At 37.9% G+C, this 19,298-nt stretch overlaps 1 protein-coding gene across 3 annotated transcripts in view; it reads right to left on the bottom strand.

Moving 5' to 3' along the window:
* Positions 1–619: 619 nt before the first annotated feature.
* The window catches only part of Dgkh (diacylglycerol kinase eta), a 156,581-nt gene continuing 137,902 nt past the window's right edge, over positions 620–19,298 (bottom strand). For 2 of the 3 annotated variants that reach the window (XM_042685728.1, XM_042685729.1), the window contains 8 exons: positions 17,081–17,194; positions 16,704–16,838; positions 15,239–15,402; positions 14,972–15,077; positions 12,846–12,938; positions 9,155–9,274; positions 8,523–8,631; positions 620–962 (listed from right to left, as the gene is read on the bottom strand). In XM_042685728.1, the coding sequence (XP_042541662.1) occupies positions 910–962; positions 8,523–8,631; positions 9,155–9,274; positions 12,846–12,938; positions 14,972–15,077; positions 15,239–15,402; positions 16,704–16,838; positions 17,081–17,194 (894 nt within the window). In that variant the 3' untranslated portion in view covers positions 620–909. Of the gene's footprint in view, positions 963–6,413; positions 6,545–8,522; positions 8,632–9,154; positions 9,275–12,845; positions 12,939–14,971; positions 15,078–15,238; positions 15,403–16,703; positions 16,839–17,080; positions 17,195–19,298 lie in introns of all 3 variants that reach the window. The other variant, XM_042685727.1, reaches the window with a different exon arrangement.

Genomic DNA, 19,298 nt, shown 5'->3' with positions numbered 1-19,298 from the left:
TCTTAATATGCACACCTATGGTTTATGGTATGTGGGAATAAAACTGCCTGCAGAAGATGTCTATCATTTGTTGATTATGGCATAGACACATGTTCACAGAGTCTTAGGTATAGAATATTTATGTAAAACTCTACATTAAAGAACAGGAAAGTGCAGTGCCCTTAGCCAACACAAAGGTACTTGGGTAATAATAAATTAAATCCCATTAAACTGATATTAAATCTATTAAAGTGTTACAATATTAGGTATGACATGCAAGAAAAGAAATGTAATTCAGGCAGGAATATCGTGCATGAAGGTTTGCATTATTCATAGTATTTGATGGGTTGGTTTAACCATATTCTTTGACCAGTGAATGATTGGATCACCTGAAGTGATCCTTTGAGGTGATGCCAATTTAACATTCAAAGCACACTTTAACTTCTATCTTCATCTCTCAGCCAGTGATTTTAAGAAAGAAGCCAATGCTTCCACTAATGGAGCCTAAAAAGTTTTAGCCACATATTGCCACACAGTTGTACAGTAAGAATCTTCTAACAGATCTGATCCAATGAAAGCAAACAATTAGCAATCCCCCTTTTAGACAACTTAGTCATTTCATATTACTTCCATTAATAAAAACTATTGTGAGCATATTTGAACATGTCAGGTTTGCACTATAAGAAAATGGCTTTATGGAATGTTATTTTGGCACAAAAATATTTCCTAATACTTCAAATCAAAATTTTCACCCACAGCAAAACATCAAGCCATAGAGGTGCTTCCGTGGTGCTTACTTGTCAATGCAGAAAACTACAACAACAGCCAAATGCTTCCAAGAACTTTGTATTGAGTAGCAAACACTTCTCTTCCAAGGAATAGCACCAATATGATTACACTTCATACTGGGGAGTACTCCTTCCAAGCTCTTTAATTCCCTGAAGAATTCGCTTCATATGACCCACTTTCGGTATCCCCAGGTCCTGAAAGGAAAAAAGAAAGGAGAGAAAAGACAGACAGACAGAAAAAAGGAAGGAGGAAAGAAAAGAAAAAAGACAAAGAACTTTATTAATAAGGTAAACTGGGGATTAAATATATAACCAGCAAGTAGTCTTCAGTTAATCTACTTTAGTTTTTATTCAATAGTTCAGAAAGTGACATCCAGAAAAACAAATTAATAAAACAAAAATAACCTGACATTGGAAAATTATCAAGTTACAAAAGAAATCACATCCTACACAAACTTAACTGTGATATTTTCATAAAAAAAAAAAAAAAAAAAAACCGTTGGCGGGGGCAGGGAGGGGGGGGGTGAGGGGGTGGCATTGATCCAGAATCAAACCAATACAGTTTCTCTTCTCATTTTCTTTTCTGCCCTGGAACTTGAACTCCAGGCCTGGATATTGCTCCTGAACATTGGTGCTCAAGGCTAGCCTTGTAACATTTGAGTTACAGCTCCACTTCCAGCTTTTTGATAGTTATTTGATAAGAGTCCCTGGGACTTTTCTACCCAGGTGACCGAAGGGTGATCCTTAGATCTCAGCCAGCTGTGATTAGCCAGCTAGGATTACTGTTGTGAGCTACTCATTCTCAACTCTCTTTCTCTGTTTAAAGACAGGATCACTAGGGACCTCTGAGGCAAATGATGGAGAACAACAGAGAATCTTAGGAAATCTAAGGCAACTATAATTTTCTTGTATGTGCATACACACATGCACAAAGTATCTCTATCTAATTATCATCTTTATTTCTAACTCTATCAGGCTTTGAACTGATTTTGAACTCCCAGGTTCAAGTAATCTGTTGGTCTCAGCTTCCCAACCTGTTGGAACTATAGGTGCAACTAACTAAACCCAGCTCTGCAGTTAAAATGGTAAACTTAAAACTGAGGCCTAATCTAGAGGAAACCAGTGCTTACTACCAAAATGTGGAATGCTAAGTGTAGGCAAGAGCCTTTGACTTGGGTGTACTATCCAATTCAAATATTCTTTACACTTATTTTGACACACTATTTATTGCCTGAACTTTCGTCTTTCTGAAAAAGTCAAGAATCCAACCTTTGTCTTTCAGGTGTAGCTGATGAGTACAGCAAGAGCTGTGGAGGTAAATACTTGTCACAGGAATGAATGAAGGTCACCCAAGATGGTGAAGATCCCAAGTACCTTAAAAGCTATGAGAAGCTTACAGCTTATAAACTCTGTTTTCTTTACAAGTAATGACTATAACCAGCTTGCAAGTGAGGGAGATCAAGCCACTTCCTCAAACGGGGGAAAAAGTGAAAATTTGTATCAAAAAATAAAGAAAAAAAAGACCCCCAAAGCAACCTTAGAAGCAGTTATAAGATGATCACACCACTGGTTTTCCAGAAAAGATGAAGATTCCAAATATTCTTATAACTTATTTTTAATCTGGCTCATATCTACCCATATGGCACACTCACTGTCTTTCGGGTTTCATGAGATCTTTCAGTTCTGTAACAGCAATACTCTCCACCATTCTCAATCCTCCCAGAAAACATCCCCTCCAACACTAGGGCTATTCTCATTTCACATTTAGCTGACACAGAGATAAAACCAGGTAAACAAAATTAGTACTAAGCCAACTATTCATTTCCTGGATTGTGATACATACCAGACTTAAAAGCGAGGCCCAATCCTAGTGCAAGAAATGAGTCTATGTCATACATATTTACAGTCGAATGGAATACTTAGGTATTCTTTATACTTTGGGATAACATAGGTATAGACTCATAAAACATTTAAATAACAATGATTTCATTTTAGGCCACATTCACACCATATTCTCCAGAATACAAACTTCTTTAGACTACTCAGATTTACTATTTTGGAATAATAAGATCAGTGTTGTCCATAATGTAACCTGGAGTTACATTACCTTCTTAGCAATATTTTCTTCAGTATACACAAACTCAGAATTTTTGTCTCTTCTAGGAGTCTGGCTGTGATGTGTTTTGTGTTTGCTTGTTTTTGTGGTACTAGATTTTGAACTCAAGGCCTTATGATTGTTAAACTGAGCCACCATCATACATGCCCCCAGGCTTTTGTGGTTTTTAGTTTATTTTTTAGGTGAGATTTTACATTTTGGTCTGTGGTGAGCCACAGAATTTGATTTTTCTACCTTTTCCTGCTACATAGCTGGTATTTACAGGTGTGTGCCATCCCATAGCAGGCCTTTTGATAAAGTTTATTATATCTTTCAAAAAAAATCACATAGCACATATTTTTAAAATATAATTGTATAACTTTTATCATATTACTTGACATTGGCCTTTTGCTTTCTTTGGATGAGTAAGTCTAATTTTTCTTTCTTTTTGCCAGGCCTGGGGCTTGAAATAAGGGCCTGAGTGCTGTCCCTTAGCCTCTTTGTACTCAAGGCTAGCACCCTACCACTTGAGCCACAGCACCACTTGCAGCTTTTGAGTGGTTAATTGGAGATAAGAATCTCACAGGAACTTTTCTGCCTGGGCTGGCAGATCTCAGATCTCAGCCTCCTGAGTATCAGCTAGGATTACAGGTATGACTCATTGGTGCCTAACTTGAATAAGCTTCATTTTACCAAAGCATACCAACATGTAACTCTAGTGTGGAGGAGGACTGTGGGAAGGCAGTGAAAGGAGACTTAGGTCCACGACTTGGAAAGAGTCTTGATAGGGAGAGGAGATGGTAAGGAGGAGGAAGGTCCTAGATAGGACTCCTCTTTTTCTGCCTGTGGCACCTGGAGAACCAATACAGAGCAGTAGAGAAGGGGCAGAGCTGGAGTGGGATAGGAGATCCAGATTTGGTTTGGGATATTGAAGTATCTTTAGAAGGTTAGGCAGGGCTAGAGCGAACTTGCTAGCCACAGATACACTCTCACGTAGCAAGTATGGCAATGAGTGTAGATGAGATAAGCTGGGTAGGTAATTCTTCACCAACTTACAGGTTATTCTGAAGGTTCTGCTGCTTCTCATAGTTCAATACAAGACAACAGGAGAGACTGCTCTCTAGTGGCATGATTTGTAGTATGGAAGCCTATTCCTATACAAATTTCTTTTTCCTATCCCACCACACTCTGTTTTACAACCAAAACAGTTAAAACACACACTGTCAAAACTTACTAAAAGTTACAAAGGAGGGGATATAATTTGTAGTAAAAAAATCAACAACAACAAAAAACATGAGAAGCTAACAAAGGTTTATTTATTCTTACAACTGTCTCTACTCTTTTTCTAAATACATGTACTATCACTTTAACTGAGCATTATTTCATCATTTTGCAAATATTTGTTTCATTTACTGTGAATATTTGTACGTTTGTGTGCTTGTATATGTATATTTATTTTTTGTCAGTCACAGGGTTTGAATTCAGGGCCTGGGCACTGTCCCTGAGCTTTTTTGCTCAAGGCTAGCACTGTACCACCTGAGCCACAGTGCCACTTCCAGCTTTAGTTGTTTATATGGTGCTGAGGAACTGAACCCAGGGCTTCATGCGTGCTAGGTAAGTACTCTACCACTAAGCCATATTCCCATCCCTCCTTATATATATTTATATAACATTTATACATATGTTTCTGTAAAATGTGCACAAATAAATGTATTTAATAGATGTGTATGTTTATATACACAGAGGGTTTTCTTTGAATGCTTATTCACAGACAATGAGAGGAAAATCTCTCCACAGGAAAGAAGCCACCCTAGAGAAACAGACATAATAAACTGATCAATAACTACTCAATCAGTGCTACCAACCGCCAAGAAACTCAAAGCTGTACAATATGTTGTATACACCTCTTTTCAAGTTTTGAAATCAACGTTTGCAGTGTGAACTTTTTTTTTTTGGGGGGGGGGTCCAGTCGTGGGGCCTGAGCTCTGGGCCTGGGCGCTGTCCCTCAGCAATTCAGCTCAAGGCTAGCGCTCTACCACTTGAGCCACAGTACCACTTCCAGCTTTTTTTTTTTTTCTGCTTATGTGGTGCTGAGGAATCGAACCTAGGGCCTCATGCATTCAAGGCAAGCGCTCTACCACTGAGCCACCTTCCCAGCCCCTGCAGTGTGAACTTTAAACACTGTTAGTATCACTCTGTTCCAGTATGAGGACTCTCAATCAAGTTATTTTCATTATTGAAATTTATTTCTTCACTTCTTTGTTTGGGGGGGGGGGGGAGGGGGTCCGGTTGTGGGGCCTGAACTCTGGGCCTGGGCACTGTCTCTCAGCTCTTCAGCTCAAGGCTAGCGTTCTACCACTTGAGCCACAGAGCCACTTCTGGCTTTTTTCTTTTTGCTTATGTGGTACTGAGGAATCGAACCCAGGGCCTCTTGCATGCAAGGCAAGCGCTCTACCACTGAGCCACTTTCCCAGCTCTAGGGTTATCTTTTATTTCCTTTTTTTTTTTTTTGCTGGTCCTGGGCTTGAACTCAGGGCCTGGGTGCTGTCTCTGAGCTTTTTTGCTGAAGGCTAGCACTCTATACCACTTGAGCCATGGCTTCACACTTCTAGCTTTTTTCCGGAAGGGGACCCGTCCCCTTGCTTAATCAAGTCTCATGGACGCTTCTGCCCTGGGCTGGCTTCAAACTGATCCAGAGAAACTAGGATTACAGGCATGAGCCACCAACACCCAGCTCTTATTGTAGTTTTTAAGTGGCATTGTGTAGTATGAAAATATAACATGATAAAATCCTACTTGGACAGAATCAGGTATTTAGTTGTTTCTACCATTGAGTCGTCAGCCAAAAAATAAAAAAGTTCTGCAGACTATAATTTAATAATATTCCTTCTTTGTAATAAATGACAGAGACTCTAAATTGCTTTCTAGCCAAAGGAGACACCACAGTACTTTTTTGAGACTAATAGGATATCAATGCTGCATCATGGAAAGAAAATTTGAAATTTGTTTAGTTGATTGTATGACTTCTGAAAGGCCAATTTATGACGTGGTCATAGGATGGTAAATCACCAGATTCTAAGTAGTCATTGCTGTAAGTCTCTTATCTAGTTCCACATAACATAAAAGGTTAGTTATTGGTATTTTTCATGGATTATTAGTTGGTAACCTTATGTTAGATTTGTTTAGTCTTTTCTAGCAACAGTTTATCACTTCCATGCTGACACACACAATGAGCTGATGGAAACAGGAAGCAGTTGGAAATATTTGCACAGGGACAGCCACATCGATGGATGCAGAGAAAAATTAGTGAGTGCATGCTGTGCTCTGCCTCTAATAGTCTGATTTTGACAGGAAAGTATGGCTGATATTCTTTTTTTTTTTTTTTAGAAAGCACACAGTGAACTCAGACAGCAGGACAGTGAATGATCAGGTGACTGAGCATTTGTATATCACAAGCCAAGCTGAAAGCACAGAACAGAAGAGGCACAGTAGAAAGGATTCTGTTTTGTAAGAAAATTTTCCAGAGCAGAAGAGTAGCACAAAGAAAATACCTTAAGGTCTCGCCTTTCCAGATGCAAAAGTTCAGCCCCTCTGATGTCATGACGGATGAAGATTTCTTTGTACTCTCCCAAATTGAGCAGATCCAGCCAAGCAGCAACTTCCTCTGTGCCCCATTTCTGGACTACCAAAGTTAAGAGCAAAACCCCCTTAATTTCTACATGCTCAATGCATTACAAAGCAAAGGTTGGCCAAAGAAGCAGCAAAACAGAGCAGCAGCAGTGCTAGCAAAGGAAAGGTCAAAGGTGCTTCAACAAACTATAGTTCCATTTTTCCCATGCAGCTTACAGACTATCAATGGACACAAATATCTAACTTAAACAAGGACATTTGCTACTGAGCACTCATGCCTTTAGCTTTTTTCCAATTTCCTCATGAAAACTACCCAAACTACTATAAAAATTATTTTGTATCAGTATCAGTGGTACTTGTATGTTTTCCTTAGGACTATAGATGTCCTGGGGCTTGATCTCTGGGTCTGGATGCTGTTCCTGAGCTTCTTTTGCTCAAAGCCAGTATTCTATCACAAGAGCCACAGAGTACTTTCAGACCTGATATTGGAGGTAAAAGTCTCACAGACTTTCCTGTCCAGGCTGGCTTTGAACTGTGATCCTCAGATCTCAGTGTCCTGAGTAGCTAGGATTATAGGTGTGAGCCACTGGCACCTGGCTGTTTTCTTTATTGAGTCTACTGCTACTGATTACATCAATAAATATGCAGTGAGATCAACTTGATTTTATGTATGTATGTATGTATGTATGTTTATATATATTTATTTGCCAGGGCTTGAACTCAGGGCCTGGGCACTGTTCCTGAGCCTCTTTTGCTCAAGGTTAGCACTCTACCTTGAGTCACAGCATCACTTCTGCTTTTCTCTATTTATGTGGTACTAAGGAAGTGAACCGAGGCTTCATGCACGCTAGGCAAGCACTCTACCACTAAGCCACATTCCCAGCCCCTGATTTCATTTAGAAACAGTGAGTATTGCTCTCTAAGATTAGTTACATTATGCTATTTTTCATATGTGCAATCATCATCATAAACTTTAGTGACTACTAGTTAACTTAGTAAAAACCTACATTATTTCATTTCATATTTTGGTATTTTATTGGGGCTTCACCTTAGAGCCTGGGCACTGTCCTTTAGCTTTTGTGCTCAAGGCTGGTGTTCAAACACTTGAACCACACTTCCACTTCCAGCTTGTTGGTGGTTAACTGGAGATAAGTCTCATGGACTTCTCCCTCTGGATTGGCATTGATCCCCAGTCCTCAGATCCCAGCCTTCCAGGTAGTTAAGGTTATAAGCATGAGCCACTGATGCCCAGTTAGGCTTGGTTTTTAAATGCACTTCAACAGGTATCCTATGAGAACCCAAACATTTTCATGATGGCTAATTCATAACTTAAGAATTTATAAAATAATTTATAAAATAATTTATAAAATAATTTATAAAATAATTTATAAAATAATTTATAAAATGCAGTGCTCATACAGTGAACTTAGAGGTAATTTGGCATTCCTACAGGAGTAAACTTCATCTCTTAAAGAGGTGGAAGAGGAACTAGACACACAGCAGCACAGAAGAGGTTTAATTTTTGCTTGAGAAAGCAGGTGTCACAGCAGACTGTTATCAAAGGCTGAAATGGTGTCCGTAAAACAGAAGAAAGAAAACACATGACTTTAGATAGAAAACATGTTTAGTAACTTAAAGGAGTAAAGGAAAGTGTCTATGTCATCTGCTTCTAAGTCATCTGAGCTTTGAACTCTGAAGAACAAAAACAAGTTACACACTGATGTCTTGAGTTGCTGTCGAGAAAGATAAGGACCCACCTGAAAACACACTCTCACATCCACTCAACAAAGGTGAAGAGAATTAACAGCAGCTTTTACTGGGCTTTTTAACTACAGATTCTTACTGAGAATCATTTTTGGTATGGTGTAACTCACTTTTTAAAACTATTTTAAAGTGTACAATTCAGTGACATTGAACACATTCCTAACATTGGACAATGCTCACTAGCTCACGCTAGAACAATGTCTCATCACCTACATTTCATCACTGCTTTACTCAGTTATACTTTTCCCATTGTGTTGACCACCTACCAGGCTGCAAGCTTGTCTTCTGCTTCTGAACCTTTTCCTTTTTAAACTTTGGCACTATACGGAATACTGTGCTTCTGTTGTTTCTTTTAGTGCAGTCCATGGGAGGCTCCTGTTCCAATCAAGTAAAACAAAACAAAACAAAAAAGAACTGTGTTAGAATATGGAGAAAAGAAAAAGTCACAACCTGCAATAACATAGCTGCAAATACTGAACACTGAACAACAGTAACTTCTTCAAAAACAGTCATGATGCTGGGTGCTGATGTCTCATACCCAGCTATTCAGGAGGTTGAGATCTGAGGATTGTAGCTCGAAGCCAACCTGGGCAGTAAAGTCTCTTATCTCCAATTAACTGCCAACACAAACAAACAAACAAGCCAGAGGTAGAGCTATGGCTGAAGTGGAAGAGCATTTTCCTTGAGTAATAAAAGCTTAGGCTCTGAATGCCAAGTCCCAGGATTGTCACAAAAATACAAAACAAAACACAAAAACCTGTTCGTAATATAAAGCATTAAGAAAAAGGTCCTCATTCCCATGAAATGCCTCTTCTCCTTTAAAGATTAGTACATTTGTACATTTGTAGGTATTATTCAATTCAAAATTCACTTAAGAAACAGGCTGAGTTTTACATACCTCATCCTCGTTGGGGTGTAAGATGTAATAAAGCCAGGGGATCTCTGTTAACTTCTGCAACTCCACCTCCACAGAGTGTAAGGCACTGGATACCCGCTCTTCATGTGGAGACTCCAACTGCTACTCACCAGCAAGGAAAAAGCAAAACAAGTGGGTGATGAGCAGTGAGTATGATGAAAAGTACAGTGTGCTTATGTATTTGCAGGGGAGAATTCCAATGGTGTAATTCCTCTGACAAACGAACTCACAAGTCCAACTAACTGAATACCAGAAAACTGGCATTTGAAAGGCGTAGGGGAAGAGCTCAAAAAAGGGGGTTAAATAAATGAAGAAAGGAAGAAGGGGAGAATGCAGTCATAATGTATATCCTATGAAATTAAGAAAACCGAAGAGAAGGGATGGATGGATTGGGAAGGATGGGGAAGGATGGTAAGGGGTGTTATCAATCAAGATTCATACTTATGATCTGATGTGTTGAGTAGCAATTTTTCTGTACAACTACTTAAAGATAATAAAATATAATTTAAAAAATTGAAAAAAGGTGGTGAGAGGAGGAGAGGAAGTAACAGAAGGTATGAATGTAATCAAAGTATGTTATATGCATGTTGGAATATCATAATATAATACTTATGCAATTAATATATGATAATAAAGAATAAAAAGCAAACCAAAACAATATTCAGTGATGACTTTCAATAGAAGAATTATGCTATTTTGGTGGATACCCTTACTTCTTAGTAAACTACTTTTAAAAAAAATAAAATGTTTTTAAAAAGACAAATGTTTGGGCTGGGAAGGTGGCTCAGTGGTAGAGCGCTTGCCTTGCATGCATGAGGCCCTGGGTTCGATTCCTCAGCACTACATAAGCAAAAAGAAAAAAGCCGCAAGTGGCACTGTGGCTCAAGTGGTAGAGCGCTAGCCTTGAGCTGAAGAGCTGAGGGACAGCGCCCAGGCCAGAGTTCAGGCCCCGTGACGGGACCCAAAAAAAAAAAAAAAGACAAATGCTTTTATATTTTCATTTTTAAATATGTGGATGGATTTATTCAAATTCCTACATTCCAAAGCTGGTATACAGAGTGACTTAATAATTTCAAAGAGAATGTATTACTTTTGGTGTTTCTTATATTTAATATCCTTTCCTTCTCTTCTCTCTCTTCCTCCTTCATTCTCATGCTTACAGGAGGAGTAAGCTGTCTCATTATTTTATTTATATTTGTGCTAAAAATCATTCTGATTGCAATAGTTCACAACATAAATAATATTTTAAGTTGGTCAAAAACATATCATAAAAAGAATTACATAGAAGCTTCCTAGAATATTAAAGTAATAACTGGGGCACTGTGGCTCATGCTACTTAGATCGTGGTTTGAAGCCAGCCCAGGCAGAAAACTCCATGAGACTCCATCTCCAAAATAACCAGCAAAAAGCCAGAATGGAAGCATAGATCAAGTGGTAGAGCACTCAAGTGGTACAGCTAAGCAAGTGTAAGGCCTTGAGTTCAAGGATCGGTACTGACAAAGGGAGAAAAAAATTAAGATAATAAGTAAACTTGAACCTCAGAAAAATATATAGTAAAAAGTTATTATAAAAGTCACAGGAAAGCAAAACTCTATGTAGTTAAAAATCTGTAACAGCTTTTGGATACATTAAAGAAAATATAACTGCTTACCTATTATCTACATAAACCCATCCAGAGGAGCTACTGAAATGAACATTTAATAAATGAACAAATTAACACTGCTATGCACATAATTGTGAGGATGTTGATTGGACTCTACTCCTGGTCTTGTTACTACCTAACTATGCAAACATAGATGTCCACTGAATTTTACAATTGAAAGATCTGAAAAGGAACAGAATATTTCAGAATATTTGAGATGATTTCTTGGTTGTTTTGAATTTCCTTTTAATCACTAGTTGCTATATGCATTTATCCATATGGAACAAATATAGCGTTGCTTTTTTTTAAGAGCAACAAAACTTGCAGTCCATGTATGAAATTTAACAGCAGTATTAAATTTTGTTTCCCTTAATGACTTTTTCAAAATAATGGTTGACTTTACACTTCCCTTTCCATTTATAAATAAGATTTATCTGCATATTCAAAAAAAAGATCTGAGAGAGTATTAATAAATGATATTACTATTTGTTAAGAACATTCTTTTTAAAGAACTGTTATTTTCCTTGTTATCCAAGGGGATTTTCTAGTAGTTAATAAAAAAAATGGAGATTCTCCACCCTACTAGATAATGCTTACCATTTTCCTTTTAGTATACAAATGTTTTGTGAAATTGATAAAATTGTTTTATATATTCATTCTAAAAGTAAAATAATCACTAAAGTTTAGTTTCTCTCATATATAATCAATTCTTTATTATGATATTGTTATTTTCAAAGCTTTTGGTAACATTTCATTGGAATACATTTCAGGCCAAACATTTGAAAATGATAAGAGTTAAACACAGAGATGAGGGAGTCTTCTAATTTTAAACAATACAATAAATATGAATAAGGTTGGACAAAGAGAGTACCTTTGGTATAAGGACAAAGTTTTGTTTGAACCAGAACATGTTTTTAGTTATTGTCAGATATAATCTGAAATGTGTCTCTATAAAACTTTTCCTGCCTGGTCAGAGTAGAGGCCGCCATCCCTTGTACCAAGAAAGCCCATTCCATTTCCTGAAGATGTAGAGGGGAGCACTAGCTCAGAGCAAAGGGACTCCTATGGCAGCAATCGGCTGGACCACATCTACCACGGGCAGAAATTCAAGCACACTCACTAACCAGCTGGCACCAACAACTCAGTCATCTAGTACAAAATGCACTATGATTTTAATAATTTTTATAACTTTCTTTAGGTATACATTTGCCCTAGCCAGAGACAAAATTACTGTGAAAAGAAATGTTTTAAGATCATCTCCTACCAACCTATTAGGCAGTTACAACAAAGAGACAGCCAATGCCTTTGGCTTTCCACATAGACAACATATGTAAATATGCCACAATCAAACTCTAGGGGGCAACCAAATCTAAGATGCTGGAACATTTGGGACACACACACACACACACACACACACACACACACACACACACACACACACACACACACACACACACACACACACACACACACACACACACACACACACACACACACACACACACACACACACACACACACACACACACACACACACGAGGTCTTTCTGGGCTAGTATAAATGCTGAGGTCTGTGGCCATGGTTAGGATCAGACTTGCTTAAACTTGATTTCCAGGACCAAACTGAGTTAAACTAGGATGGTCATGAAATTTAATTTTTGAAATGCCATTTTATAAAAGTATCCTCTTATAACCAAATCTGCAGGACTGTATTCAAATATTAATTCAGAAACAAAACCCATGCTCTACTTTTGTTCAGAGTATCTGAAAAGCTCAAGTCTGTCAAAGCTGATCAAGGATCAAAGGATGGTATAAAATCATGATCTCTGAGGGAAAATCTCTACTACTCCTGCTAGCCTGAAATAACTCTCAAGTTTAATCACATACTTTCTGCAAGGCAAAAGTATTGCCAAACAAGAAGTCCAGAGATAGATGCCAAGAGGCTGCTTTTGCCTTAGGATCTGGTCCATTTTGTTCCCTAATGAAGGTCGATTTCATCAGTCTTACATTATCAAACATTTCTTTTCCTTACCAATGGAACCCTGCCAACTAGCAAAGATTCTGTCTCATTATATAACGCCTTCACATTGATGGCTATTTCAGTGGCCGATTCTCTTGTAAGACTCTAGAAGAGAAGAAAAACAAACACAAAAACAAACACAAAAATTCTGTATCAAACTGAGATTTCATCATCAGTATTTACTTTGAATTGTATCCTCATGATTGAACTCACATCACAATTCTTAAAAGTCTTCCATATTTTAATTATAACACTTCATAGTCACATTTACCAATATGATTTCCTCTTCTAATTAAAACATCACAGAGCCAGAAAAATGTACTGATTATGATGAATATCACCAGGATCAAATCTCCTCTGTACAAATACATGTGCTAGACCAACATATATAACTCCACAAAGAAGTTAAATCAGCAATGTGTCCATGGCTCACACCTGTAATCCTAGCTACTCAGGAGGCAGAGATCTGAGAATTGCTGTTCGAAGCCAGACCAGGCAGCAAAGTTAGAGTCAGTAACTCTTATCTTCAATTAACTATCCCAAAACCAGAAGTGTAGTTATGGCTCAAGAGGTAGACCACCAGCCTTGAGCAAAAAAACCATGGAATAGTATGCACCAGTACTGGCTGGCTGGCTGGCACAGAGTGAGAGGATTGGGGAGAAAGAAAATTATGTTTTGAAGAGCCATACAGAGATAACACTTGAACAATATGTATCTCAATCACTTGAAGTCTACTTATAAATGGACCTTTATTTTTGGATTTACAACAATTTGAAAAAAACATGAGCTACACAGCCTAGAAATTTTTTAAGTTAAAGAATTTTAAAAAAGGTGTATCACAAATGCATAAAATAATCAGATAGATAACAGTCTACAACATTACTAATATAAAATATGTACCTACCTGTCATAAAAAGTTAAAATTTATCAAAATGTATGCACTGTATACAGACAAACCTTACATGATGCCATTTGCAGTTGGGAGGAATGCAAACAGAGATGCATTAAACCATAATTTCACATAGTTAACTGTGGAACCCATGGCCCACTGCAGTCACTGTAGAGCACAGGCTCTTGTGATGTCAGTGGGCTCAAGGGTTGAGCATTCAAGGAGAACAGCATGGGATACTAGACATGTCCACCTCACTACGCAGTTTCTAGTAAACTATGCATCACAATCAAAAGTGGCCTCTTGCTGGACACACCAGGGGCTCACTCCTGTCATCCTAGCTATGCAGAAGGCTGAGATCTGAGGATTGTTGTTCAAAACCAGCCCATGCAGAAAAGTCCCTAAGACTCTTACCCCCAACTAACTATCAAAAAGTTGGACGTGGAGCTATATGTAGCAGAGTGCCAAAAGTTCATGCCTCTATACTAACTACTCTGGAGGCTAAAATTATGAGGATTTAGGTTCAGGGCCTGCTCAGGTAGAAAAGACTCATTTCCAATTAACTGGAAAAAAAAGTCAGGTGTGGCTCAAGTAGTATAGCACCAGGCATGAACAAAAAATCTGAGTGAGAATTCAAAGCCTTGAGCTCAAGCCCCAATACTAGCAAAAAGAAACAATTACATGCAGATTTTCAACTGGTTCAGGTTTGGCATCCTTAGCCCTTGCATTACTCAAGGACTGACTGACTGACTTTCGCTGTCATTCTAATTACACTGCTTTTAGACTCTAATCTTGAGAACTAGCATCTACTTAAGTATTAACATAATTAATATATTTATTAAACTGAATAATTATAAAATAATACTATCTCTTCTCCCCCACACACATATACAACTTCAAAAATGTATAAATATCTCTAATGAAATAAATGCCTATGGATGTTTTCTGGGTTTGTCCTTTTTCAAGGTACAGGGGAGAAGGTAAAAGACAAAGGAAAGAAAGATGTCACAGTTGAAGGGGAAAGATTTAAAGAAAAATGGTGGCAAGTGATTATAAGGTAGAAAAAAATGCTGGATAGAATTTAGGGGAGGAAATTTTAAAATGGCAGTAAACAATTTGGCCACAAATTTGCCCTCTGCTTGTGGAAGAGTCTCAGAGACTACACAGGGCATGGCACAGTTTACAGTATTAAAGCATCTTGTAATACCAAAAGAATCTGTTGAATGAGAATTTACCATTAGATCCTCACCTCCGGACACCTTGGGTTGGCTTTGTTCAGGGCATGGGAGCATGCGTTCACGGCATGGGCCAGTTCTTGTTCTAAGAGACAGTGAATGGTGGCTGCATCACAAATCCTGGAATGAAGCAAAACAACAAAATAGCTTTGGGGAGTCTTGAGGCACACACGTGAGACTATGCGTGAAGAAGACTGCACGCATCCCTTATTGATGACACAAACAGCAGAAACATTGTAAAGACCAGACTTTCCCTGTATGAAAAGCCAGAAGCACAGTACCTAGTAATGAGTTCCTCTGCAGCCTGGGAGCAAAGCTGCATCTGGGACACCTCCTCTGTTAACAGGTCAGCGGCCTGGTGGATATACAAGTGTGTTCGCACAACTGGTTTACCAGAGTCACACTTCTGTTTATCTTCCCAAGATTTCAAAGTGCTCTCAAAGGCCTATTTAATAAAAACAGCGTTGCAGTGAATGAGACCCAGGGAAATGTACATTTAGATAGCATATGAAAATCTTTGACATTATGATTGCTTTTCTCTAATCTAGCACCTCATTAAATAAATCATCATGATAAAAAAGACATTTTAAAGCTTTTCAAGGTATCATCACAAATACAGAGTAATATGATCAATGGGGATGAGTATGTCACTGGAAAGTTAATAAAAGGAATTTATTTCTCTTTCAATTTCAATCATCTTATCTCATTTTACTATTACTAGATAGTATGAATATTGTTAGTTTTATTTGTAAAGGGCTGGCATCAACTAAAAAAAAAATATATATATATATAGTGGGAAAGAGTGTGGAAATGGTAGAAAGATGCATAGCTGCTGGGGATAAGGCTAAGCAAGAGAGAGGAACAGTTCGGAGTCTAGGGGACTTTGAAGACTGAATCTATTCTGCATGATACTACAGAGAAGATATAAGTCATCATACATTTGTCAAAACCAAGGCACATATCATAAGGAAAAATGTAAACTAGGACCTTAGTTCATAATATATTAGTATTAGGGACTAGAGGCATGGCTCCAATAGTAGAAAACCAGCTTCGCAAGCAAGCTGAACAAGCATGAAGGCCTGAGCTCAGTACTTCCAAAGGGTGGGGGAATAAAAATTCTTTCCCAGTGCTGGTGACTCAGGCCTGTAATCCTAACTACTCAGGAGGCTGAGATCTAAGCATTATAGTTTCAAGCCAGCCAGGAGAGAAGTTCATGAGATTTACTTTGTAATTCATCAGAAAAATGGAGATGTGGTTTAAGTAGTCAAGTGCCAGCCATGAAGAAGAAAACTAGTGAGCTTGAGCACATGAATTCAAGCACTCGTACCAGGGGGAAGTAAAATACACACACATATGTATACATATATACATCAGTATATACATGTGCATATGTGTATATGTATGTGAATATGCTATATATATGTATTATCTTATCAACTGTAACAAATATACTGATAACACAAAATGTTAACAGGGGAATTTATGTTACTAGGAAGGGAGTACAGGGAAACAGAATTATCTTTACTTTCTGCTCCATTTTTTTTCTGTTAAACAGAAACTTCTAAAAACTGTTGAACTTAACACGAAAATCAATAGATATTTGTTGGTGTTTAAAACATGTGACTAAAATGTAAGATTTAAGAAACACTTCAAATCTTTCCTCAGGTTTTCTATTTTCCATACAAATTTAATACTTAAAATAAAAACAGCTTGATGGCATTCTGGAAGAAATGTTTTGTTACATACTCTGTCCCTTGTTAGCATCTGAGCTCTGTTTTTATGCACAATTTTGATAATCCCTGGAGGCTGGACCCATGCTTCACCATCCACCTGCACTGGCAATCCCTCATCGCCAAATATAGTAATTTTTACTGTGCGACACTGAAATAAAACAAACACATGATTTTAGAGTAGAAGTCATCTATGAAACCAGTGCAGTTTAAGTTGGACTTCCAGTGCATTGTGTGAAATGGAAGGCTCTAGTTTATAATGACACCATAATCACCAATATGACAAGCAGTCAGTGTTGTATTGAAGCAGACCCAGCAGAAGTGTCAACTAGAACTGTCCCCACCCTCTGTTACCCAAGAAGTACAGTCTGGTTTGATTATAGAGAAACTGACCTGGGCTATTCTGTGATGCTGCAGTTTTATGACTCTTGAAACTGCCATTTGCACGCTGTCAAATATTGCAACAACTTCCAGGATCTTGTCATCAAATGATGGTGCAGCAAATATCTGAAAGGCATTACATTTTCAGAGAAGGCTTTAGGTTAAAATGGCACACTGGGCAGTTTAAACCCTGCAAGGTACATGTATTTACAAAAACAAAAGCAAAAAATAGAGAGCAAAAAACATAAATAGTAGGACATGATAATCCAAGGGGAAAAAAAGTCACTGAAGGTAGATTTAAAATAAACTTAAGCCAGGTACCAGTGGCTCATGCCTATAATCTATAATCCTAGCTACTCGGAAGGCTGAGATCTGAGGATTGTGGTTCAAAGCCAACCTGGACAGGAAAGTCCATGAGACTCATATTTCTAAATCACCAGAAAATTGAGAGTGGCACTGTGGCTCAAATGGTAGAGTGCTAGCCTTGAGCTTGAAGAGCTGAGGGACAGTACCCTGGCCCAGAGTTCAAGCCCTACGACTGACCTAAATAAATAAATAAATAAATAAAGTTTATTTTTGAAAGCACTCTGGAGTAATGCACTTCTAACTGATTCATCTGTAAAAATGCATCAAGCATCTGTCACCTATAACTCAGGTGTCAGGAAAAGTGATACATGTGATTTTAGGCAACCTGAAAAGACACAAAGGTGATACTGTTTTATAGGATAAAATCTAGTGGACATACAATTCAGCTCCCCTGGTGTGTTCTGGTATTTGGGCTTGAACTCAGGGCCTTGTGCTCTAGACCTGGTGTAAGCGATATGCATAGGCACCTTACATCTTACAATAATTGATTAGGGCATTTGGGAGTGTGGAATCAGAAACCTTGGAGGATAAAAACATGTAGACTTACTCTAAAATTAAATTTACGGTATATTATTTTCTCCTGTTTACTCTCTCTTAAGATATCATAACTATCTACAACTGAAAAATACCCAGTGCAAAGGAGTACCTTATTTAAAACCCACACTGAGAACATCAGGACACAAATTTGCTAAACCTAGTTATTTATTGTAATTGGTATTTTCAGATTACCTGAATTTAAACCCTATTTCTGCTACTTACTGTAGAATCTTTGCCTCAACTGTTTTGGTGGTAAAGTTTAGATGAAAAGTGCTGGATGTACTGTGCTGAGTGTACAATTCACTAGTAGAGGGTTTGCTTAATAAGCACAAAAGCCTAGGTTCAAATCCCAGCACTGTCACCGTCCCTCCCCCCTCCCTCCTTTCCCCAAAATAAAATCCCTTGTAGATATTAAAAAATATGAAACTCAAAGAACATATGTGACTACAAGGTATGTAGCCAGGGAACATCAGCTTTATTTATCTTAATCTTGTTAGTTTCTCACTTTCAAAATATTTAAGACTGATGGTGACACACTGGCAAAAAATAAAATACTGACTACTAGTTTTTCATACTTTAATAGCATCAGACTATGTTCTTTTTTTTTTTTGGTCAGTCATGGGGCTTGAACTCTGGGCTTGGGCACTGTCCCTGGGCTCTTCAGCTCAAGGCGAATGCTCTATCACTTGAGCCATAGTACCACTTCCAGGTTTTCTAGTCATCTTTGAGATGAGTCTCATGGACTTTCCTGCCTGGGCTGGCTTTGACCTATGATCCTCAGATCTCCTGAGTAGCTAGGATTACAGGTGTGAGCCACCGGCACCAGGCCAGAATATATTCTTATCATGAACTTTACACACACTTTACTATTTACTGAGTACTTGAATCCCTGCATGTCCATTTAAGAGTCTCAAAAAAAGAGGTCAGTAGACCTATTATAGCATTATATCAAAAGCCTCAAGTAAAAACCACTGTCTGCTGAGTCTTCAAAGATCATGCCAACACCTCATTTATATCATTGTATCAACTTCAGTAATTGTTCCTTCTCTTTCATCCTTTTCAGAATAATTGTTTTTGTGAGGTCATGATTTTCTCTTTTTTACAATATTGGGAAATATGAAAGGAATAAAAATAACCCTCAATCTTACTGACTTAATGAATCTACTCGATACAACTAAAATTAAAAATAGTTATTATGTAAATATAAGTTGAGAAACTTAAAAGGACAGAAAATTATTATGGTGGGCAGAATAAAGCCCCACTCCATCTCAAAAAATGTCATTGTGTTAATTCCTGGACCTATGAATATGTCACCTTATATGGCAAA

Source organism: Dipodomys spectabilis, unplaced genomic scaffold, assembly GCF_019054845.1.
Source record: "Dipodomys spectabilis isolate Male_0828 unplaced genomic scaffold, ASM1905484v1 ptg000095l, whole genome shotgun sequence".
NCBI lineage: Eukaryota > Metazoa > Chordata > Mammalia > Rodentia > Heteromyidae > Dipodomys > Dipodomys spectabilis.
This window is presented reverse-complemented; position numbering and strand designations above follow the sequence as displayed.